The sequence below is a fragment of the Aulonocara stuartgranti genome (genome assembly GCF_965226115.1).
Source record: "Aulonocara stuartgranti genome assembly, chromosome: 18".
NCBI classification, from domain to species: domain Eukaryota; kingdom Metazoa; phylum Chordata; class Actinopteri; order Cichliformes; family Cichlidae; genus Aulonocara; species Aulonocara stuartgranti.
Window position 1 is genome coordinate 11,981,556 of NC_138954.1, and position 22,407 is coordinate 12,003,962.

General features: G+C 38.6%; 4 protein-coding genes across 5 annotated transcripts; 1 reads left to right on the forward strand and 3 right to left on the reverse strand.

Moving 5' to 3' along the window:
• Positions 1-210: 210 nt before the first annotated feature.
• Positions 211-11,667, reverse strand: ndc1 (NDC1 transmembrane nucleoporin). Of its 2 annotated transcripts, XM_082513275.1 has the most exons (18): positions 11,525-11,667; positions 8,954-9,074; positions 8,767-8,868; positions 8,070-8,244; positions 7,854-7,980; positions 7,214-7,322; positions 5,118-5,169; positions 4,866-4,998; positions 4,230-4,322; positions 4,050-4,131; positions 3,604-3,765; positions 3,230-3,481; positions 2,865-2,977; positions 2,411-2,461; positions 1,761-1,824; positions 1,569-1,669; positions 1,177-1,337; positions 211-1,072 (listed from the first exon to the last, which is right to left on the reverse strand). In XM_082513275.1, exons 1-18 carry the CDS (start codon positions 11,561-11,563, stop codon positions 1,009-1,011), a joined length of 2,001 nt encoding a protein of 666 aa, XP_082369401.1. In that variant the 5' UTR covers positions 11,564-11,667; the 3' UTR covers positions 211-1,008. The 2 variants fall into 2 exon arrangements, with proteins under 2 accessions (XP_082369401.1, XP_082369402.1); XM_082513276.1 differs by lacking the exon at positions 2,411-2,461.
• Positions 11,668-12,052: 385 nt separating this feature from the next.
• LOC309693761 (uncharacterized protein) lies at positions 12,053-13,083 on the reverse strand. Its single transcript, XM_082513278.1, has one exon. It carries the CDS (start codon positions 12,810-12,812, stop codon positions 12,054-12,056), a length of 759 nt encoding a protein of 252 aa, XP_082369404.1. The 5' UTR covers positions 12,813-13,083; the 3' UTR covers position 12,053.
• A 1,157-nt stretch (positions 13,084-14,240) lies between these two features.
• On the reverse strand, positions 14,241-18,142 carry yipf1 (Yip1 domain family, member 1). The gene is made up of 10 exons (XM_082513858.1): positions 18,043-18,142; positions 17,719-17,864; positions 17,449-17,603; positions 17,285-17,365; positions 17,107-17,194; positions 16,831-16,947; positions 15,873-16,039; positions 15,512-15,694; positions 14,821-14,900; positions 14,241-14,524 (listed from the first exon to the last, which is right to left on the reverse strand). Exons 2-9 carry the CDS (start codon positions 17,750-17,752, stop codon positions 14,841-14,843), a joined length of 885 nt encoding a protein of 294 aa, XP_082369984.1. The 5' UTR covers positions 17,753-17,864; positions 18,043-18,142; the 3' UTR covers positions 14,241-14,524; positions 14,821-14,840.
• Positions 18,143-18,260: 118 nt separating this feature from the next.
• lrrc42 (leucine rich repeat containing 42) lies at positions 18,261-21,564 on the forward strand. Its single transcript, XM_082513857.1, has 7 exons — positions 18,261-19,001; positions 19,093-19,224; positions 19,298-19,419; positions 19,542-19,627; positions 19,708-19,821; positions 20,937-21,021; positions 21,099-21,564. The coding sequence occupies exons 1-7, from the start codon at positions 18,613-18,615 to the stop codon at positions 21,386-21,388; spliced, it is 1,218 nt and encodes a 405-aa protein (XP_082369983.1). The 5' UTR covers positions 18,261-18,612; the 3' UTR covers positions 21,389-21,564.
• Positions 21,565-22,407: the final 843 nt, after the last annotated feature.

The following is a 22,407-nucleotide window of genomic DNA, read 5'->3' on the forward strand; positions in this document are numbered from 1 at the left end:
GTACCAACATAGACTAATGTATAATTTGGGATTCTGGTGTGAGGGTTCAGTACTGAGGTAAGTAGCCCTGAGCAGAAAGCATTGATTGAAGTCTCCACTCCTACACTTTTTGTTCATCATATATCTGACAACTTTGGCATGGTCTTTCCTTTCAATTGCCTTCTCCGTCTTACGCCTGTGACAAGCACGCATTTCTCCAAACCAGAGAAAGGATCTTCACGTGTTTTTATTCAAACTGTTTTTTGAGCAGAAACTTAAATTCTGGCAGTGACAACATTTATCCAGGCTTAAAACCTGCTGCACCAAACCTGTTCCTCTCATATGATAACGTCATTTATCATGAAAATAAAAAAAATAAAAAATAAAAAAATCATACAAACTGGTAACATGTACAAAAGCTGGTGTCTAATTTGAAAATGTATTTTGCTGAGCTGATGCAGACAGATGATCAGTTCTTCTAGGCAGGTGATTAGACTCAAAACCAGATCTATGAAAATGCATTTTTAGGATCCATTTCAGACACCCGTGAAGCCAAAAAAAAAAAAAAAAAAAGCTCATTACAAAACAAAGACAGCTTCTTCGTTAGCCCTCGTGCCATCTCTTTTCAACACCAAAAATATTACTCAAGAGGACAGCAGCTGAAATATGAAATCCAAAGATGATGATGCACAGAGAGCCCTTTGTAACTCATCCCAATCAACAAACGTCATATATGAATTTCTCACATTTCCTTGTGAGGAAAAAATTTTATTTATTTATTTTGAGCCTCTTTTACTGTAGGGTAGATTAATATCTCCTAAACACAAGAGATAACAGTCCTTCAACCCGTTTCAGTCTGTTTGGCTTCCTGCTCCTTCCTGCATGTGAGAGATGTGATCTCAACCATCAAATATAATCCCACGGTATAGTGCAGACATAAATATTAAAAGAGGCACTATCATGGCCTTTCATTTGTTGACATCTTTATGCATCGATAAGAATCTCAAGGCACGGCCAGCGTCAAATACATTACTCCTTGTACTCCAGAAACTGCTGCAATCTTTTCTGATGCTCTGCAGACAGCTGAACAGCACTGAGGATCAAACAAAAACACCAAGGGTTATAATACTCAGCATGCAGTTTTCTTTCTTAATCACACAAAATACTACTCAGATTTTAAATTGTAAGCAGCCTTACTTTAAGTGATCACCAAATGTGGTTGTTATCCTGTAGATGGCAGTCTTTAGTGTGGCCCTGAGAGCAAAGCGCAGAGTTTTGTATGTTGAGTCTCCCATGCTGCTGGTCGACCTGACAGGCTTACTGGAGGCATGGGGCAGCTTGAAGTGTCGATCGACAGCCTGCAGACGAGAAGTACAACTGTCCTGTACATGTTCTACTTAAAATGGTCATTGTGCTTAATCAACCTGCGTTATAGTGAACTGGGCCCTATTAAAAATGGTCTCCTTATCCTAATGGAAAAGCCATTAGGACAGTTGTTTCTACTGTTCTTCTGTTTCTACTTTAAGGGAGCACAAGAAAATCTCCAGCAAGTATATCCAGAATAGGTAAAATAATATACTGTAATTTACCTCTTGTAAGACCAGCATGCAGCTGAGAATGCTGGGTAATGTAGTCTGCACAACCCCAAACTGATCTTCAGAGAATGAGGCTTGAACAAGGTAAGAGAGCCCTGTAATGGAAGGAAATCAAAGAAAATAAATTAATATGCGGGATGGAAATTGAATTCAAATCAAATGTAAGTATTCACAGTTTCTTCCTACCTTCCAAAGCCCAGATGTGGGCCTGACTGTCAGCAAAGAGAGCCTGACTCGAGGCTTCTGGGAGCTGCAACACACAATGTTAGCTAGCAGGATTTTTTCCCCTTTAAATTAACAGATGCAGACTCACAATGCTAAATTAGGAAGTTGTTAGTGGGGCACACTTAGTGTGACTACACTACAGCACTACAGCATGCAAGTGTGGTTAAAAGAAATATACATAAACCTCAGAAAGTAGACTAACCACATTAGTTTCTACACAGAGGAAGCAGGGAAATGCAAGTAGTGAGATTTTTCTCTCATAATCTCACTGTGTGATCAGAAAAAGGAAATCTCTAAGCATATACTCCAAGCACTAAACTGATTGTCACATGACCCCTTAATTCAAGCTCTAAAGGTAATTAGTATGCTCACTGGAAGAGCAGGTTGGATAGAAAAGAGATGCATTAGTAATGCCTCCACCATTAGGTCCAGAACCAGGAGATAAATTAGTAATGGCTACTACACGAGAACGCTAGATTTGTTAAAAAATTAAAAAAAGAAAAAGAAAAAAAAAAAAGACAAAAATCTACCAAGCCAGATAAGAGCATGCCAGAGCCCCCCAGTGTGGAGAAGTTTAAGGGAGACAGCATGCACATGCCACACGTTCTTACCTTGTTAAACAAATACACTATCAGCACTCGCTTTGCCAAGAAATTTTTAACCTAAATGAGACAATTAAATGTAGAAGTGTTTTGGTGATAAAGTTTAAAAAGAGAAGAAAAAAAAAAAGACAGACTAACACAAATACTAGCTTTTCACACTTAACCCTGGGTCGAGACCCTGTAGTAAAAGCAGTACTTCTAACAATAACCATAAACAAGCTCCCGATTTGGCACATTTCCCAGAACCTTACATCTGAATTTGTGATATCCCTGTTAATTTTCACATCTGTCCACCCCTGACTGTAGGTTTTTGGAAAACTAGAAAAGCTGGATGAAGTAGACCACAGCACTTGACTCCTGTTATATTATTCCTGAATTAATAAGTGTGAAAAGCCTTACGTCAGAAGCACAGTGCAGGACCAAAAACACATTATCATTTGGCTTTGAGACAAGGTTTTAGTACCTGTTCTCTTCTGTTCTGGAGGAACTGAGCCAGAAAACTTGGTTTGGAGGGTTCCTGCTTGTCACTGGGAACTGAAGCTGGTGATGGCGGGGGACTGCCATTAACCTGGGAATCTGTATCAACAGAAGCATAAAGCTTATAATGTACCCAAAAATGGATCAACCTATCAGACCAACCAAAGTAAAAAAAAGTATCACTTCATTGCCCCCAAATATGCCATCATTAAAAAAAAAAAAAAAGAAAAGAAAAAAAAAAAAAGGGGGGGAACTGTACCAGTCAACACATTCTCTCTTTTGTCTAACATTGCATTTTATTGCAGTTGTACGATCTGAATGACCTGACGGCTCCCATTATTCCCTACTCACCTGTGGATGTGGACCAGAGTTTGGGCACTCGCCTCATGATGTGGGGGCTCTGCACTGTGCCATACCAAGGTGAGCCTTGCTCCACAGGAGCAGCAAGACGCCGCAGTGCAGGAGACATAAAGGGGCTGTCCAGATCAGGGGTGAATGGGGCTGTTAGAGGGCTCTGCTGGCCTCCAGCAATGGACCGAGCGAAGACTGAAGCTGGAGTTTTCATAAAAGCGGTAGGCCTTGGACTCATGAAATCTTCTGTACCTGAGGTTAGGATTACAAAAAAATTAAAATATACATACATACCATAAACACACTCACACTATGTTAATATACTGTTATACAGTTGGCTGACATGGACAGCCACTTCTGTGATACTAATGTACCTGATGTTTCAGAAGAGGTCTTCCTTTCACTCCCACTTGACAGTGATTTGGCCCTGCCATTGGTTGCTACAGTGTCATGATAGGCTACAAGTCTCTGGGTAAGATCAGCCAGCAGAGAGAGGCACTCTTTACTGATAGCATTCCAGTTATGAGGATGTCCACCTGGGAATAAATAAATAAGAAATACATTCTGAGCTAGATAAAAGCACAATCTGAATATCTGACATGCGTCAAGATTAATTCTTACAAAAGAACTGTGGCTCCTGCCTTGCATGTTTGATGTTTGTGATTGATTTAACTTGAGGTTTGACGTGAGGTCAGAAGGAGCTTGACAGTTGACTACCAAAATCTACATATTATATGCCTGATGTCACAATCAGAAGAATGGGCTATACAGCAACAGAAATAATAAAAACTTCTTTTGCGCAAAGAAACTATGATCAGACCTGGTTGACTCAGACTGAAGACTTCACACCGTCGTAATGGAGAATGCTGAGACAACAGAGCCAAGTCCTGCAAAGCTAGGAACTGAAATTGGGGAAAAGAGAGCACCAGAATTTGGTGATCAGTGGGGTTTAACCTAAAATGGATATGTTTGCAAGAATATAAATGTGTTTTGTACCTACTTTTAATAGCATTGGCTGCTTTTCAGTCAGTACTTTAGGAAGGCAATGGTCTGCATCCTCAGTAAAAGATGACTGCACAGGAAAACTGTACCCCTACAGAAGAAATGTATTATGTTTAATTTCATTTTATTTACTATCTTTCATTAGAAACTGTAGTCAAGATGCTTTTCAGTCCTTAGAAACCCATTGCCTTGACACTGCTGCCCCCTAGTGTTTCCAAGTTATTAAAAATATAAATAGAAGTTGTGCAGTCTTGATTATGGATGTTATTGTGGTTACTATGTACTGTTTTCCACTGACCAAAATCATTTTGAAATTGTCAGCAGAACCTCTGTATGACAGAAGGATATATAACACGACACACACACACACACACACACACACCTAAATTGACAACTTAAAAACAAAAAAAACCAGTTTGTAAATAAATGGCAATTTTGAAATAGGTCAATAGTTCCTAGAGGAACTGGACTCAAGATAGGATTTATTTTATTTAGGAAATGTAATTATCACAGTATTAAAACAGGAAGAAACAACCTTCCCTCGATGACTTGTTAAGGATACTTAATATACTGAACAGCACAATTGGTTTTAAAATATTTACAGATCTAAATTTTGCCTTTAACGGATACATACCTCAGTGAGAAAAATCCTAAAGAGCAGCAGCATGATGTACCAAGTGAAGAGGAGAAAGGTGGCACTGATCCAGAGGTGGTAGAGGAGGGAGAGGTCCAGCAATCCAGCTATGCTGTCAAGAGGGTGGGCAGAGCTGGAAGGGTAGATCACACATAACTATGATAATGCAGTGTTTTGCACGAGGCGAGCTACTGATCAGGCAAAAAGCATTGCTAAGTATTTTCAATAAATCATATATGATCTAACACTAACCTGCCCAAGTGAAGATTCAGTGTTTTACAGATCCATGTTCTTGGAATGTGCCCTGTTGATATTAAATTTAAATAATGAACACTTCCAGTATGCTGTGCAGAGAAAGCCAAAATCCAGACAATCTATATCTATGTATCTATTGTTGTGGGATTTCTCTTTAGTGCATTGTCCTGTAATGTATTGTCTTGCTTTCATGTTACTTAGTTTAGTATGTCTGGTTCACACCTCATTCACGCTGGGACAGGCGGTGAGAAACTGGTGAATGTCTCCCAGGATGCGGAAGCTCACACAGGAAGGCTTGACCCCAGAGTGGGGGAGATTCACACAGGTGATAGAGAGTCTGTCTGTTTAGAGCCAAGGTGTGAACTGCAACTGTAAAAGCCTTTTGTTCTGTGACCGTGTATAAAAAAAAAGACCTGAACTGTTCATTGTCAGAGACGACTTTCAGTGCCCCCTGACTGACGGCCCTCCTTATGCATGAGATAGCTGAAATAAAGGTGTTGTTTTAACTCATCTGGTCTGCAGGCTTTGGTAATTAAAATTTCCACAACACTATCTATAGTGGTGTGTGTGTAATTATTCAGCCCCCTGAGTCAATACTTTGTAGAACCACCTTTTGCTGCAATTACAGCTGCCAGTCTTTTAGGGTATGTGTCTACCAGCTTTGCACATCTAGAGGCTGAAATCCTTGCCCATTCTTCTTTGCAAAACAGCTCCAGCTCAGTCAGATTAGATGGACAGTGTTTGTGACCAGCAGTTTTCAGATATTGCCACAGATTCTCGATTGGATTTAGACACCAGACAGGTCAGGGATAAAGTTATTGAGAAATTTAAAGCAGGTTTAGGCTACAAAAAGATTTCCCAAGCCTTGACCATCCCACAGAGCACTGTTCAAGCGATCACTCAGAGAAATAGAAGCAGTATGGCACAACTGTAAACCGACCAAGACAAGGCCGTCCATCTAAACTCACAGGCCAAACAAGGAGAGCGCTGATCAGAAATGCAGCCAAGAGGCCCATGGTGACTCTGGACGAGCTGCAGAGATCTACAGCTCAGGTGGGGGAATCTGTCCATAGGACAACTATCAGTCGTGCACTGCACAAAGTTGGCCTTTATGGAAGAGTGGCAAGAAGAAAGCCATTGGTAACAGAAAACCATAAGAAGTCCTGTTTGCAGTTTGCCACGAGCCATGTGGGGAACACAGCAAACATGTGGAAGAAGCTGCTCTGGTCAGATGAGACCAAAATGGAACTTTTTGGCCAAAATGCAAAACGCTATGTGTGGCGGAAAACTAACACTGCACATCACTCTGAACACACCATCCCCACTGTCAAATATGGTGGTGGCAGCATCATGCTCTGGGGGTTCTTCTCTTCAGCAGGGACAGGGAAGTTGGTCAGAGTTGATGGGAAGATGGATGGAGCCAAATACAGAGCAATCTTGGAAGAAAACCTCTTGGAGTCCACAAAAGACTTGAGACTGGGGCGGAGGTTCACCTTCCAGCAGGACAACGACCCTAAACATGAAGCCAGGGCAACAATGGAATGGTTTAAAACAAAACATATCCATGTGTTAGACTGGCCCAGTCAAAGTCCAGATCTAAATCCAATCGAGAATCTGTGGCAAGATCTGAAAACTGCTGTTCACAAACGCTGCCCATCTAATCTGACTGAGCTGGAGCTGTTTTGCAAAGAAGAATGGGCAAAGATTTCAGTCTCTAGATGTGCAAAGCTGGTAGAGACAGACCCTAAAAGACTGGCAGCTGTAATTGCAGCAAAAGGTGGTTCTACAAAGTATTGACTCAGGGGGCTGAATAATTACACACACACACCACTTTTCAGTTATTTATTTGTAAAAAATGTTTGGAATCATGTATGATTTTTTGTTCCACTTCTCACGTGTGCACCACTTTGTGTTGGTCTTTCACGTGGAATTCCAATAAAATTGATTCATGTTTGTGGCTGTAATGTGACAAAATGTGGAAAAGTTCACGGGGGCCGAATACTTTTGCAAGCCACTGTATATAGAGATAGATAGAGAGATAGAGCGGGTGAAGCTTCATTAATGGCATTTTAATTAATAAGAAAGTTACTTACCCAAAAAGTAATAAACAACGATGAAGTTCCTGACAGAGTAAAGTGCCTGAGTGGCACTGCACCTAACCACCAAAGGAAGACATCCCTTGAAGCGAAGGTATTTGTATTGCTGGGGAAATAATAAGTGAACATGAACAATAAATATTAACTCACACTAGACAGCTGCAACTTTTTTTAAATTTATTTATTTTATTTTTTTGGGGGGGGAGATTTAATGGTAAATGGACTGATTCTCGTATAGCGCTTTTCTACTCTCCAGGAGTACTCAAAGCGCTCTATACAACATGCCACATTCACCAAGTCACACCCATTCTCACAAGCACTGACCCCAAACTGAGCGCCATCTAATCACATTCACACACATTCATACTCCGATGGATGCATCGGAGAGCAACTTGGGGTTAGTATCTTGCCCAAGGATGCTTGGCATGCAGACTGGAGGAGCCAGGGATCGAACCTCCAACGTTCGGATCAGTAGGTGACCAGCTCTACCTCCTGAGCTACAGCCACCTCATTTACTTGTTTTGTCTCAGAAAAATATGTTGGAGCTATTCGCAGTCAGGATACTAATTTTGATTCACTGTCACATGTGAGGCAGAATCACAGATAAACAAAGAACATTTTAAAGTCCACTGTTTACCTGAACAGTATGGAAGGAGACATAGTTCATGTTGTGGATCACACCCAGCAGACTGTGAGAGAATCCAACAAAAGCTCCACCCAGCAGAAGGATGAGATGATATTCATTCAGACACATCTGATGATAACTGTCAGGGTTGCAAATAAATGAAGGCAGTTAAACTGTGGAAGAAACGTTTAAAGCTCACCACCAAAGCTTAGTGTGGTAGTCACTTACCCATCGGTCTGCGCACACGGGTGGCCAAGAGTTTCGTATCTAAATCCAATGGTAACGGCAGAACACCAAGCTACAATCATTCCCATGATACAGTGGACCAGGGAGTTGACAAGCTGTCGAGGGTGGAGAAGCTGACCAAAGAGCGCGATTTTCGAGCATGCAATAGTTGGAATGACTGAAAGAAAAAACAGTAACAACAAAGAAGTTACATAATAGACAATTTTTTAGTGGAGTACCCATTATATTATCTTATCATTTAAAACCTGAGTAAAGCTTATTAAAGTAATAGCTGGCCCCATGGATGTGTTGAACCAGTACTAAACAATCAGGTATTTTAGTTGTCCTGAAAAGAAAGTAAAACTTAACTCATTTTACTTTCATTTTGTTTTATTATACAATTTAAAGAAAAACATAACACTAATCTTTTTATCCAAGGGAGAAGGATCGTGTGTTTTTCATGTTGTGGTGTCATTCAACAAACTATTCCCTATTTAACAGACAACATTAGTCCACAATCAAATTACTTAATTCTGTTAAACTAATGATAGCATTTTATTTATTATAAGCTCTACCATAACACTGAACTGGTGACATTAATTCCAGCTTCAGTAATGAAAATTTACATATGATCTATCCACGTAACATGTTAGTAGTAAAGAAAATCTTTAGGGAAGTTTTGCAGTGCTCTGTGACTCACCTGTGTAATACTCAAAGTTCAAGAAACCAACCATGATGATCACTCCACACAGCAGGATGAAAGAGAAGATGGCAGTTGCACTTGTTAGCATGGAGAAGCATTCTGGAATTTAAAAAAAAAAAAAAAAGTGTACGGTAAGCTTCATACTCAGCTCTGAGTAATCTTAAAATGCAGCGTGGTGACTCACCTGATATGGTCTGGATGGGGTGGAGAACACTGAACTTGCTGAGGAACACAAAAATTGCTGTGCTGGGTGGCAACAACAGTACAGCCCAAGCAATACTGGCTGCAGCTCTCCAACAAATTACCTGAACAGAGCAGTCATTATTACATTATAGACATTATATAGCCCATCCTTGTCCATAGTCTTATTACGTCTCATATTGATTACTGCAATTCCCTCTTATTTGGTCTCCCTAAAAGGTCCCTTCATCAACTCCAACTTCTTCAAAATTCTGCAGCTCGGGTCATAACTCGTATTCCGTCAAGAGCTCATATTACCCCAGTTCTTCAGCAGCTTCACTGGTTAGCCATAGAAGCCAGGATAAACTTTAAAATCTTACTTCTCACATACAAGTGTATCCATAAATCTGCTCCTTCCTATTTGTGTGACCCGCTTCACATCACCACTTTCCCGCCCTCTCAGATCCTCATCTGCTATTCATCTTACTGTTCCGCCCGCATGTCTTATGGAGAACAGAGCCTTTAGTGGTGGCTTTGTTCCTTGGCTCTGGGACTCTCTTCCTCCAACCATAAGAAATATAGACTCTCTTCCCGCATTTAAGTCACAGCTCAAAACACATCTGTTCAAACTGGCTTATTCGCTTTAGTGCTGATTTTATCTGTTGTCAAGTTCTGTTTTGCAATTTTTACTTATTTTATGCATTTTATGACTATTACTCCTTCTAATAATTTTTCTCTTTGGTAAGGTGACCTTGGGTTTCTGAAAGGTGGCCTCAAATAAAATGTATTATTACTATTATTATTATTATTATTATTATTATTATCATCATTATTATTGATCACCAAGTATTGGGAAAGAATAACCACTTGATTCAACGCTATAAAAAAAAAAAAAAGAAATTTGAATCCATATGAAAAGGTCTTTTTTTTTCTTTTTTTAAATTGTCTTACTTAAATTTCACATTCATGTACAGAACGTGTTCTGTGCTAATCAGGTTGTAAAGGAAATCTCCAGAGAGCATGTAATTTAAAACAATATCTTCTGGGGTGTAAAATTCTGAAACCAAGATGCAAACATTCCCAATATTGCATTGCAATTCAATTTTCTCAAAGAGTGATACCCATGTGGAACTGTTAATGCCTCGTTAAAGGTGTTATGTTCAAAATTTAGTTTTTTGTCTTGATAATAATGCAATGAAGTGGCTTCTGTTGAATATAGGTAGCTGGTTTGTTTTTGTTTGTTTGTTTTTCCCTTTAGGCTTGTTTTATAGGAAAAGGTAGGTATGAACTTAAAAGTGGTTTTGAATGACTGTTACATTAGGGGTAAAAGTGATTACTGGTAACTTCCAAAAAAAAAGGTTACTCATATTTAATAATGGATTGCATTTATATAGCGCTTTTCAATCAGAATCAGAATACTTTACTGATCCCTAGGGGAAATTATTTTTCGTTACAGTGCTCCATTATAAACAAGGCATCCAAAGCGCTTTAAACTGTAGTAGATGACTTATTGTCCAATAATCTGTCAGACATATCTTACATGAAAGACATCAAATCAGTTTGAATAGGAAACAATATTCCTACCACAAGATAGAAGCTGAAATCATTTTTGGTCAAAGTCACTTTATATATTCTTTATTTTCCCCAGCTAAAATAAAAAATAAAAAATTACTGACATTAAACTTTTCCTTTTCAAGCCAGATCCGGTCAAGAGGGGGACGGATAAATGCAACAAACGTAACATAACAGCTCTATAAATATATTTAGGTGGCAAAAAAAATGGATTGATTATAATCTAGAACACATTGTAGGTACAATAAGTCAGAGTCATTAGGATACATGAAAAACAGGTCATTTCTCTATCATATATATAACGACTTCATAAATCCTATTGAGTACAGCCTATTTTCCAATAAAAACAAAATATCAGACATTACAATAAATAAATAAATTTAAAAGAAAAAAGAAAGAGAAACATGAGTCAATTTTTGGCACGACATCTTCACTTCATTCAATGTAACATAAATTTAAAATAAGTGAAAACATTTCAATTCAACATCAGCAATTCTTTTTCTGTCATTGTTTGGTAGAAACTACGGAGGCCTATATACTTTCAGTGTTAGCCCCCAGATGCCTATCGTTAATGTTTACAACATGCGTGAATCAAATATTTTCATATTTCAGTCAAATAATACAAATAATCACTAAGTTAATTTTCCTTATTGTTTTTGCTACCAGAAAACACGCTATACTCAAGTTGCTATTTATCGATCGGGTTTAACGTGTGAAACTTACATATCTGCATAGTTGTTACTAACTTCATATTTGTAAAGACACTTTTCCCCCTTTTACTTTGCTCGCGTTTCTTTCTTTTATTTGAATAGCCTCCATTCGCACCTCGGTTTCTCAACTTTCTGTAAACACTTTTAAAGATAATTGTAAATAAATAAAATCTGAAGACGTTCATTAGCTGCATTCAAAGAAGCTAGCATAAACAGATCTAAGTTTAGCAAGCTAGGAGACACGAAAAATCACTTTCTAAATAGTCATCTGGTGTCAGAAGAAAAACACTCACCTTGCGGATAAACCAGCAACTCTGCTCTGCAGAAAACATGTTGTTTAGATAAATTTATGCCTCTCTTTGAGAAGAAAACGACAATCAAAACTATTTACGCCTCAGTTTCCCATATCGCGCCACATGCATTCAAAGGACCTCTGAAGGACCCCGATTAAAAGCTGTCCATCTTCCTGCCTGCTGCCAGCGTTTCATATTCATTCAGTATATGGATTTAACGTTGGGTCTTGAACTAAAGATTGTACATATAAATTCTCACTGACTGGCACACGTACACTACGTTAAATTTCATCATTACATTAAGCTCAGCTTACAAATGTTTTCCTGAAAGGTCGACTTTCACCGATCCTAAAAATCAGGTTACGTTTAAATTATGCAAATGCTATTAAAACAACATTGTCACAAGATGGAATTACACAAGAACATAAATCAGCTTTAAAGTTGTGTCTCATTTTACTCTGTCATTATGTAACATTAGTCCAGTAATTAGTTGCCATCTCAAGTGCAGAGTCAGTAGCTGTCAGTGAAGTCAGTTCTGTATTCCTTTAGCTTCATCATGCACGAAAGCTTTCTTTCCGTGACTATAGCCGTTTCCGTAAGCTGGGAAACTGTGTTTATCCAAAACAGTATTTTTGTCACTGTCCCGTGAAAATGGCTTTATCTCAAAAGCATTGGCTGGAAGCTTTTGAGTGGAACTGATGGACATGTCGGTTTGAACTGCTTTAAGGACGGGTGGCTTCTGTCCAGGTTTCTGTATTATTGCAGGGAGGGCAAGCTGTTCCCTCTGGGACTTCTTGTCTTCCCACAACTTAAGCAGACGACGCTGGTTATTTGTCATATCCTTGAGATTTTGCTGCAATGACTGTACTTGATCCTCTAAAAGTGTTTTAGAGGTGACTGTATTTGCCAACTCTGAGGTCAAGCCATCAATGGTCAGACTCAGTTTTCCAGCCTTTTCCACCAGGGAGTTGCACTCACGTTCTTTTTCATGCAAGTCATTGATTATGTCCTTGGTGGTCTTTCCATTGAACTTAGGGCTGCACTCAAGTCCAATTTCAGTACGAAGAGCCTTCACCTGTTTCCTCAGCTCCCTGTTGTCCAGAGCCAGAGTCTTCAGTTTCTGTTTCATAGCCTCTGTTGAACGCATCCTTGACTCATACTGCCTGAGCTTCTCTCTGAGAACGCTTTCTTTGTGCATGGCATCGTCCCTTTCATTCCTGCATTTCTCCAAAAGTTTCAGCATCTCAAATTTGGACACTTTTTCACCTTTGCCATTTGAAGTGGCCATCCTATGGAAAGGTCTTCAAGTCACAATATATATGTCTATAGCTATAAAAAATAATTAAAAGGCATTCCCCAAAAATGAGAACAAATAGCAAATCAAGTCCTCCTGTGTTGTGCTGATAAATCTACAAGTATGTGCAGCTGTCTAGACTTCTGAGACTGAGGCAGGTGACATTCCTCCAATAGGGTTACCTGTTTGACAGGCAGCTCCTGTGTAACTCAAAGCTGGGGCTAGAATGACCATTAATTAGGACGCCACCATCCCTTTGACAAAGGTTCAAGTGACACTTTTTTCTGTTTTGTTAATTAATCAAAAAAAAAGTAGCTCTACTTAATTAGTGGAAATATTAAGCATAGTCTTTACGTAGGTTCACTGAATGTAAAGTGCTGACCACACACCGTGTGCCTGCATGTGGTCAGCTTTGGATATATACTGTGAGATTTTCCACTGCAGGTGATCTGCGAATCCAAACGGTGATACGATAGATTCTATCGGTTTGCTCGACCACGTGACAGTTTAGATGGTTGAGCTGGAAAACGGTAGCAGCAGCTCACTTTTAAAGTTAATCTCTTTGAAATGTTCATCTTATACCTATTAGTTACAATCTCTTCTTTAAATATTTAAAATTTCCAATTGTTGACATGTATTGGAAAACAAAGTAGTTAGAAACCCAAAGAAATGAGTCACGTTGCACATGGACGTGAAAGCCGGGGTGACTCAAGGCTGCCTAAAATGAAGAATCACATGAAGTATTTTAAGCACTCATCCAATGCAACCACCCAGAGTTCAGAGTATGACTGTTAGATAGAAAGCACTTAGACATACAAAAAAGTGCTTGTATGAATGTGTGAATGGGTGAATTAGATATGTTGCATAAAGTGCTCTGAGTGCTCAAGTTGAGTAGAAAAGCACTATATAAGATTTAGTATTTAATTAATATTAACTTTTGACCTATGACACCTGAGATGGATATAAATTTTCTGCAGGCATGACAAGAAACAATTAGGCAACTACTTATGTTATATAATATAAGGAAACCGGTCTCAGTTTGTGTTAAAGATCTGCAATGAACTAGAAATATAAAACAATGACATTCAAATACAGCATTTCCCACAATAACCATGTTTTATTTTCTCCATGAATCAATAAATTCCACACTTCCGATCAAAAACATTACCAAATTAATTCCAGAAACACTTACATGACCATTTAAAAGTTTAGCACAGGTCTTTGGCATTAGTTGGGTGGACTTGTAGAAACTTAAGAGTAACGTACAACAGCTCCAAGTGTAATAACGCTAGTCGTTGGTTAACACACCATATCTATAATTGTTTACACAGAAAATTCTGTTTACAAATGATTCATTTCCCATTATAGGAATATAAAAATACATGCCATCGATGCTGTCACCAGTTATGAAATGTGTTGTTATAGAAATATAAAGGTCATACTAAAATATACCTTTTTTGTTATTTTAAACCATACTCCATTTATATGCATAAAGTTTAGAATCCAGCACCCGTAAAAAGAAAACAAAACCCACACGCTTGCTATTATTGTGCATTTTCAGATGTCACACAGCTGATCCAAACACGCACTCAGGATACAGGGGTTAAGGTGTTAAGACCGGATGTACGAGTTCAGGTGAAATTCAGACGTTGCATGACTTCATCAGCACAGCAACTTGATTCTCTCTAATAAGGCAACACGAGAGCCTGCAATTTCAAAGAAAAAAAGAAAAAGACAAAAAGGGGATAACACTTGCCTTGGCATGGCAAAATCATGTACAGGAAGTCCTGTGTCAGATTTAGTAGGTCAAAATGACACACATGTGAGCCAAGGCTCCAAAAATGGGTCAATAATGTATTAAAGTCCTCCTTTGTGACACTACTGAGTGTAAATATGCAAACAACAAATGAAATAAACACAATGTAGATACATATTATAAATACATATCAGATTTTCAGTGTATATGTAAAAGCTTAAAAAGCTTCTGTGTCACTATTGGTACCTCGAGACAATGCAAGTCTTTCATGTCGTCGAATTTGTTGGCTTTACCGTCTTGTTCCCTGGAATAGTAAAAAAGTAGGTCTGCAAAAGAAAACCCAAATGAGTAAAAAAAAGTGTCAAAGAACTTGTGCAAAGGAGTACTGGCAGGGCAAAGACATGTTATGAGAAACTGGTAAGCACGAAATCCAAACTGAGTAGGTGTGAAGCAAATGTTCAGGGGTAGAGAAAAGAATACAGGATTTCTGGAAGCCATTCATCTTGTTAAGCGTTCAGACATGGCTTAGTTTGAAGACTAATTACTTCAATGTGGTGGGACATATGATATCCCTGAGGACCGGACAGTATTCATGATAGGAAGTTTACTAGAAGCCCTTTCTCACACCATGTAGTAATGTAGTCATAGTTTCCGCTGAAACACATCTCCCCAGAGGGATTCAACTTGACACTATAAAGTATATTTGTTTCCCAAAAACCCACAGAGGAGTCAAATGCCAAAATATCAGTGTAAGTGATCGGATCTGTGAATGGCGAATGGAGAGGTGGGTTCAAAACTAGGCCATGCTGACATCACAGAGGATACATTAGAAAGAGTCAATCATTGTTATCTAAATCCAGATGGATAAGCGTTATGAAATAGATGGATTAGCACAAATACTATTTTGTCATTAAATATCAAAAGTAGCCATATTTACCTTACAACCAACAGCCAGCAGGATGTTGAGCAACACAATCACAGACAGGAATGCTATCATAACTCTGGGGTGGTCATCTCTGACTGCAGGCCAGAAAGTCAAAACCAGTACTGAGCCAGAGAGGCAGAGTGCCACCACAATGGTGCACCAACTCAGCCAGTTAAAGGGGAGAATCCACAGAACCTTGATTTAGAAAATAAAGTTAAAAAACTAGAAACCAGCAAATCATGTAATTAAATATGCATCTGCTTTTAGGGGGTTATATAAATGCCTAAAATTTAGTATAGTGCTTCATTTGTTACTACTACTTTAAAATGAATAAACAAAACACAAGACAAAACAAAAAAACAAAATTTCTTACCACTGCAGGTATATATATTGAAAGAGAATAGCCGTACACACAGACAATCTCCATAAAGGCATATGACACCAAGTTCACCATTTTATTGTTTCTCCATAGCAGAAAACCCCAGACGGCAAGAGGCACTAACCAAGCATAGCTGAAGATTATTGTTGCAGCAATGGTTACTGGAAAACATAAAGAATCAAAACTCAGTGTGAAATGGCTGTTTCCCTCCCATATTTAATGTAAACGTGTATGAGAGTAGGGCTGTTCGATATAACGATATATATCGGGTGACGATATAAAAAAACGTCTATCGTTTCATTTTACGCTATCGTTTGTTTCGTGGTGTCGCAAAATAAACTGTTTACGGCAATTTTTTTTCATCGCTTTGATCATTGATGGTTTTGATGGTCACTATAGTGGCTATATTAATTTCTTAAAGTTCTCTCTTTCTCTCATATTTAATATAACCACACTACTGGCCTGTTTGTATGCGTTGTCGTTAGCAACAACGATGATAAAACCATCGCTTGTCCGCTCTTTTATTTTCCACATAAACCTTTCACAGTAAAGCTCAAGATCCTGTTGAGACTTTTTAAAATAAACTGAATCACGTGAACGAGTATGCAGAGTGTTTACGGATGAGAAGCAAAAAAGAGGAGTCAGGCGCTAAAAAAATAAACCACAGACTCAAACGTTAGAAGACGCCGTGTAATAAATACTCACAAATAAAACGGCGGCCGTTACAACTTATGTCTAAAAATGTATCGTTTCATGCATTGGTTAAAACACTCGACTCCAGGTAAAGGACGCCCAGCTGGAAACACTTCACGCAAGTCGAGCTCCCCAAAATTCACAGAATTTTCAGAAAATGTAAAATTTTTGTGATTTATATCGGGACGATAAATGTCTCATATCGGGATAGATTTTGGTCATATTGAAAAGCCCTATATGAGAGTGAAGAGGAGCAAACCTTTTCGAAACTCTGGGGTATATTTGTAGTCCCGATCGCCTTGGTGGGCCAAAAAGTTGGATATGTTTCCACTTATGGCAGTGGCAAACACAAGAGTGGTGCAAATCCAGAACGGTCCTAAAAGCAGTTGTTACACACATGTAAGTTGTTTCCTTATTGGGGGTTTCCATGAAAATAGCATTTACCAATAGAATACAACATCAAAGAACAATACACCTAGTGTCATACAAAAAAAATCTGATTGAGACATATCTGTTAAAACTATGAAGAGCTAACCATAGAGATCAGGATTTCTACGGAGGTAGACATTAATAAAGTTCTTTCTGGGCCATGGCATCATTGATCCAATTATCCTTTCCTTTACCTGAAAGAAATATTAGAAACCACTAAATATGGAATCTGATGAGACCTAGCAAAAATGGTGCCAAAAAGTCATTAGAAAAAAAAAACTTACATGATGGGTCTCGATGTCAAAGAACCTTTGGTAGTACTCAAAAGACCAAAAAGAGGGACTTTTCTTTTGCCCTGAGAGAAGCTTAAATTCAAGGATTTGGTGGAAAAATTAAATTAAATCTTAAAAGTTAATAAAATATATTAAATTCAAAGGCTTGTCCTAACCTCTGCCTGGTCATCATTGGCAAGTGGATCCTCAGTATCAGCTTCAGTGGAGAAACCAGTCGCAGTGCTTTGCTTAGGCTTCACATCTTCATCATCGATGCTGATGGTAGTTGCATCTCTGTTGGCTTCCAACAGATCGCCAGCTTCGTCAAATTCTAGTTAGTTGACATGGATTAATGCAAAATGTCAACGATCGCTTCTTGTGAGTTTAAATTTTTCACAAAAATAAACAACTACATTTCCATAACACAGTGGAAGATTGACACTCACCCTGAAATTGAAACGGATCATTTTTCGACGCCATTTATAAAGATTCGAAGAGCGAAGTCCGTCTCAAACGCACAGGAAATTAATTGTCACACAAGGGCAACAACTTAACCTCAGGAAGATATGGGGAATGTTTAAGACTTCGCACACTATAACCAATAAAGGAAAAAGACGTTATGAGTTAGCTGAGTTAGCTACCAAGTTCTCACTTAGCAGATCATCAACTTTGACAACTATGTAAAATCTGATTAAGACAGAAAAACAACCATTAAAAGTATCAGTCTTTTTAAAATATGTTTTAGCTATCATCTTTGGAAAATCAATTACCAAATTATCCTTCCAAACCCATAAAAATCACTTAATTTCTGCCGTATACGTTGGCACTTCCGGGAGCAGGCTCGATCAAGGATGTAAACAAGACTTCTTCCTAAACATTTTCAAAATAAGGGTTTGGATTTTTTTTTCATTTAAACTACTACTTGGTGAGATCCTGAGAGGTTCATTATAAAGTATGTACACGTTTTCTCATATTACATTCTTGTTACTTAGAATACGCAATTTGGTAAGAAGTTCCTAAAAAAAACAAGCATTCGTTGTTAACCATCTTTTACTTTGAAGTGAGCAGGCACAGCTGCCAGTAACTTGCTTGCACTGTAGGAACCGCGGCTACCGTAGGAAACCCGGAATATTTGTCATAATGCATACAAGTAGTAAAGCAAATGCCGTAAAATGTGAAATATTTGGAGCAAAAAAGTAGTAAAAGAGTTTTACTGCAGGGTTTGGGTGTCCTTTTATACTAATTTTAGCCAAGGACATGATACTATTTAATAGCTAGCTTGTGAGCTACTTCGAGTTTTTGCTGACTTAACGTGCAGCCCTTAATAGTGCGACCTTACTATGGACAATAGCACCATTTATGTCCGAGAAAGAGGAAGTCTTCGTCGTGTCAGTGACATAGTCCTGGCACAGCCAAAGCCAGCGTTATCGTGCAGAAGGACAAATCCGTTTGTGCCCAGAAAAGAGCATTTTATATTCACCTACAATGAAGAGGGAAGTCTGCGATATACCACAAAATCTCTCTTTGACATCACTTTGTTGTTTGTAGTTGACAATATTCATCATGTAGACTCTCTGATTGGCTTCCCTGAGCAAATAGGTGATAAACTTTTTGTAGCAGCTGAGGAAAATCGTGTATTCTTAAACCCAGAAATTTCTTCAAAAGCCCTGCAGTTATTCAGTGATGCATATGGAAGCATGGTACTTGAATCACTGTGTTTACGAAACAGGTGAGTCGGACTGCCACCAAAAAACTGCGAGGTTCCTTTTCTTCTTTACCACGGACAGCTAGCATTTGTTGTTCCTCTTTTATTTCTGCAGGTTTCCACTTCTGCACGAGCGAATGGATGAAATAAAAACATTTCATAATTTGAAGTCTCTGGATTTGTTTGGCTGCAAACTGGGTGACAATCATGAGCTTTTTCAACATCTAACATCCACCTCACTGGCAAGGTATTGCATTCCTAAATAAATTACATGAAAGATTTAATAAAAGCTGTTGCTAACATTTTTTTCCCCACTCTAGGAGCCTGATTCAACTTTTCATCGGTAGTAACAGCCTGTCAGATGCTGGCCTCCAACGACTGACCGCACCTATCCGTATGATGCACAAGGGACTGGACTGTCTTCAGCTTCTGGATATTTCCTGTTGGTTACCAAACTATTAGTTGATTTCATGGTGATGGCACAAATACCATCCCCTCCATTTGAAGTATTCAAAACTCACATCATTATAAAATTGTTGATCAGCTATAATCTGTCATTTCCAGACAACAATATCTCAGAGAGGGCTCTCGAATACCTCACATGTCTCCCAAAACTTGCAAATCTTGATGTATCTGGAACCAGTTTGAAGGTATAACATCAATAGTTGTGTGTAACACTTATCTGTGGCTCATTGTTATACTGACATCTAAATGTAATGTATACCTCTAGCTTGGCACAGGATTGAAGGCAACAATGTCGAACCTGTTAGGACTAATTTATTCTGAGAAACCACTGGCTGCCTTTGATCACTCAAGATGCAAGACAGAAGGTTGGGCTGAACAGGTAAGTATGTTTAAATGCGGATTTGACATTGATAGAAGAATAGAGTAGTGGTCAGATGTTTACATAAACTCATTATGGGTATGATGATGGTAAAATATTTCCCCCCCAAGGTGGAATCACTGTATTGTACACATCTTTAATAACTTTAAAAAACATGTACATGTTTGAATTTATTCTGGAATTTCTGTATTCCATTCATACATACAGCCTCACCAACATTTGGTTAAATGTCCCTTAGCAAGTTGCACCTCAACCAAAACCAATTTTGATTTGTGTTTGGGAACATTGTCCTGTTGGAACACAGTTGTTTGCAAGCTTTAACCGTCTAGCTGTTGATTTGAGGTGGACTTTTGGAGGTAGTGCTCCTTCATTATTTAAACCACTTTGTGCAGTGTACTAGTACCACTGGCAGCAAACAGACTCAAAGCATAATGCTACCACTGCCATGCTTTAGAGTTGATACAGTGTTCTTGGGTTTGAAAGCCTCACCTTTATTTTTCCAAACATACCTCCTGTCATTGTGGCTAAATAGTTCAATCTTTGTGTGGTCTGAACATAAAAAAATTCTCCAGATGGCATTTGGTTTTGTTCATGTAGGGAGCAGCAAAATTCAGTCCTCCTTCTTTCTTAGTCAGCACCGTCTTGGTCCATAGCCATTTAAAACTTCCTTCAGTGTGGACCGTGATGCTGGTGTTACAGTCGTTTCCAGTTCAAGGCAGCCTTGGGTATTGGTAGTTTCTGGGTTGTTCCTGAATATCTTAACAAATTTAATTTCATCTGGGGGCGACAGTTTGATCAAAGCACCATTGTTTCAACTGATGATCTTGGAATCTGCAGTTCTTTAGAAATGGCTCCAAGAAACCTTGGAAACTTTTGTAAATCCACAATTCTTCTTATATCTTCATTGACTTTCCCATTGTTCTGCTGATGGTCAAGTCAATGAGTGCTATAAAAACATATTCTGTTTTACAGCTCAAATAAATAATTAAAAGCTCAGAATAACCTGAAATTCATGCCATGATGAATGGATTTAAACTTCTGATCACAACTGTTTTTTGTTTTTTTTGTTTTTTTAAATAACAAGTGTCAGGAAGTAATGTTTGGCATGTTTTCAGGTTGTAAACCAGTGGGAAATGAATAGCTCACAAATGCCAAAACAGAAAAAAGTTGAAGACTCAAGAACATCGGCACTTCGTTTTTGTAAGTTCATATTTACACAGCGATGGCCTATTTTTAAATAAATAATTGGACACTTTTAAAATTTGTTTTTTCTGTAGTTGGCAGGCAGAAGTTTGTCAGAACGGTACTGAATGCAACACCTCTGACTCATAAGAGCACGGAAGAGGATAAGAGTGAGAGACTCCATTTCTACAGACCGGCGAACAATGACGTAAGAGAAAAACAGGTTCCCTCCAGGACAAATGACTTAGAGAATCCCTGCCATGATCCCAGAAAAAGGAGGCTTCAGTCGGAAACGTGTGACACTTCAAATGAAAGCCCTCCGGGAAAATGTTCGTCCTCACCAATTCTTACTGCAGAGGACATTGACTTGTTGAACAGCTATTAAGGCATGCGTCCAAACTAGCACGCAGGTTGAAGAGCTACTTGAACATGTCAATGAATAGGTTGCCTTTAGACTCAAGGGAAGGAAGATGGTTTCCACTGGTTATAATACAAAAATGTCTTTTGGGATTAAATTGATAAGGTTTGTATATTTTTTAACAATAAAGTATTGTTTTTGCATTCGTCTTCTTTATTATCTATTTTATTGTTCAACAGTAACTTTAAACAGGACAAGGTGGATTATTGTCCTGGGCCTAATCTTGGGGATGTGTTTGGAAGAAATTTTTGCTCATGGGTCCTAGCAAGAACTTTACTTTTCTGGACTTTACACAGTGCAACTCAACTCAAAGGTTCTGGTTTGTTATGGCAGTGGGGGGTGATGACTTCAGGCTTTAAGCAGAGATGATGAGAAGGCTTCACCGGTCTGGGAAACCCACTTCTTTCAAATTAAGCAACCCTAGATTCTTCTTTCATTTTCAAACTTGGAAGTCCATGCGCGACTGGTGCTGATTCAACTTAAATCACTTCGGGCGATTTATATTGATGTTGCACACATTTCTTTAATGCCACAAAAGGTTTTGTCCAACTTTTTTCATGTAACTGCAGAAATACTGCCCCAGACGTGTAAACAGACTTTGATGTGTCAAGTCTGTGCAGTTCCCCCCCTAAAATCAAATTATCACACAGAAAACCTGGAGGCACGGTCATTTTTCAATGTAGAAAAATGGTACATGTTCCACAGAGAGGGAGCAGCAGATAAATTTGGTCATGATTTTTCCCCTTATATTCACCACGTAATTGTCTCTTGAGATGTCTTCTAGGACATTTTATTGACAGGTCTTTCTATAATGTTTATAACATCAGGTAGCTAGAAAATTGCTTTAGGAGGCCAATGGTAAAGTAGTCATACAAGCAAATGTTCAAATAAACTTGGTATCTGTTTTTTTTTCCCCTCTGCAGTTGTAAAGCTGTGTGAAGGCGCATTACTTTACACGCGGCCCATCATACAATTTTTAACCTCAT

Excerpts from the sequence above, each read along its gene's own strand:
- LOC309693761 (XM_082513278.1), bottom strand. The coding sequence starts at position 12,812 with ATGGCCACTTCAAATGGCAAAGGTGAAAAAGTGTCCAAATTTGAGATG.
- ndc1 (XM_082513275.1), bottom strand. The coding sequence starts at position 11,563 with ATGTTTTCTGCAGAGCAGAGTTGCTGGTTTATCCGCAAG. Across the intron at positions 8,245-8,766 it reads GAACTTTGAGTATTACACAG|TCATTCCAACTATTGCATGC; the intron begins GTGAGTCACAGA and ends TTTTTCTTTCAG. Across the intron at positions 1,670-1,760 it reads CCACATCTGGGCTTTGGAAG|GGCTCTCTTACCTTGTTCAA; the intron begins GTAGGAAGAAAC and ends CTTCCATTACAG.
- lrrc42 (XM_082513857.1), top strand. The coding sequence starts at position 18,613 with ATGGACAATAGCACCATTTATGTCCGAGAAAGAGGAAGTCTTCGTCGT. Across the intron at positions 19,225-19,297 it reads ACATCCACCTCACTGGCAAG|GAGCCTGATTCAACTTTTCA; the intron begins GTATTGCATTCC and ends TCCCCACTCTAG. Across the intron at positions 19,822-20,936 it reads CAGAAGGTTGGGCTGAACAG|GTTGTAAACCAGTGGGAAAT; the intron begins GTAAGTATGTTT and ends GCATGTTTTCAG.
- yipf1 (XM_082513858.1), bottom strand. The coding sequence starts at position 17,752 with ATGGCGTCGAAAAATGATCCGTTTCAATTTCAGG. Across the intron at positions 15,695-15,872 it reads CAATATATATACCTGCAGTG|GTTCTGTGGATTCTCCCCTT; the intron begins GTAAGAAATTTT and ends TTCTAAATCAAG. Across the intron at positions 14,901-15,511 it reads TGCTGGCTGTTGGTTGTAAG|ACCTACTTTTTTACTATTCC; the intron begins GTAAATATGGCT and ends TTTCTTTTGCAG.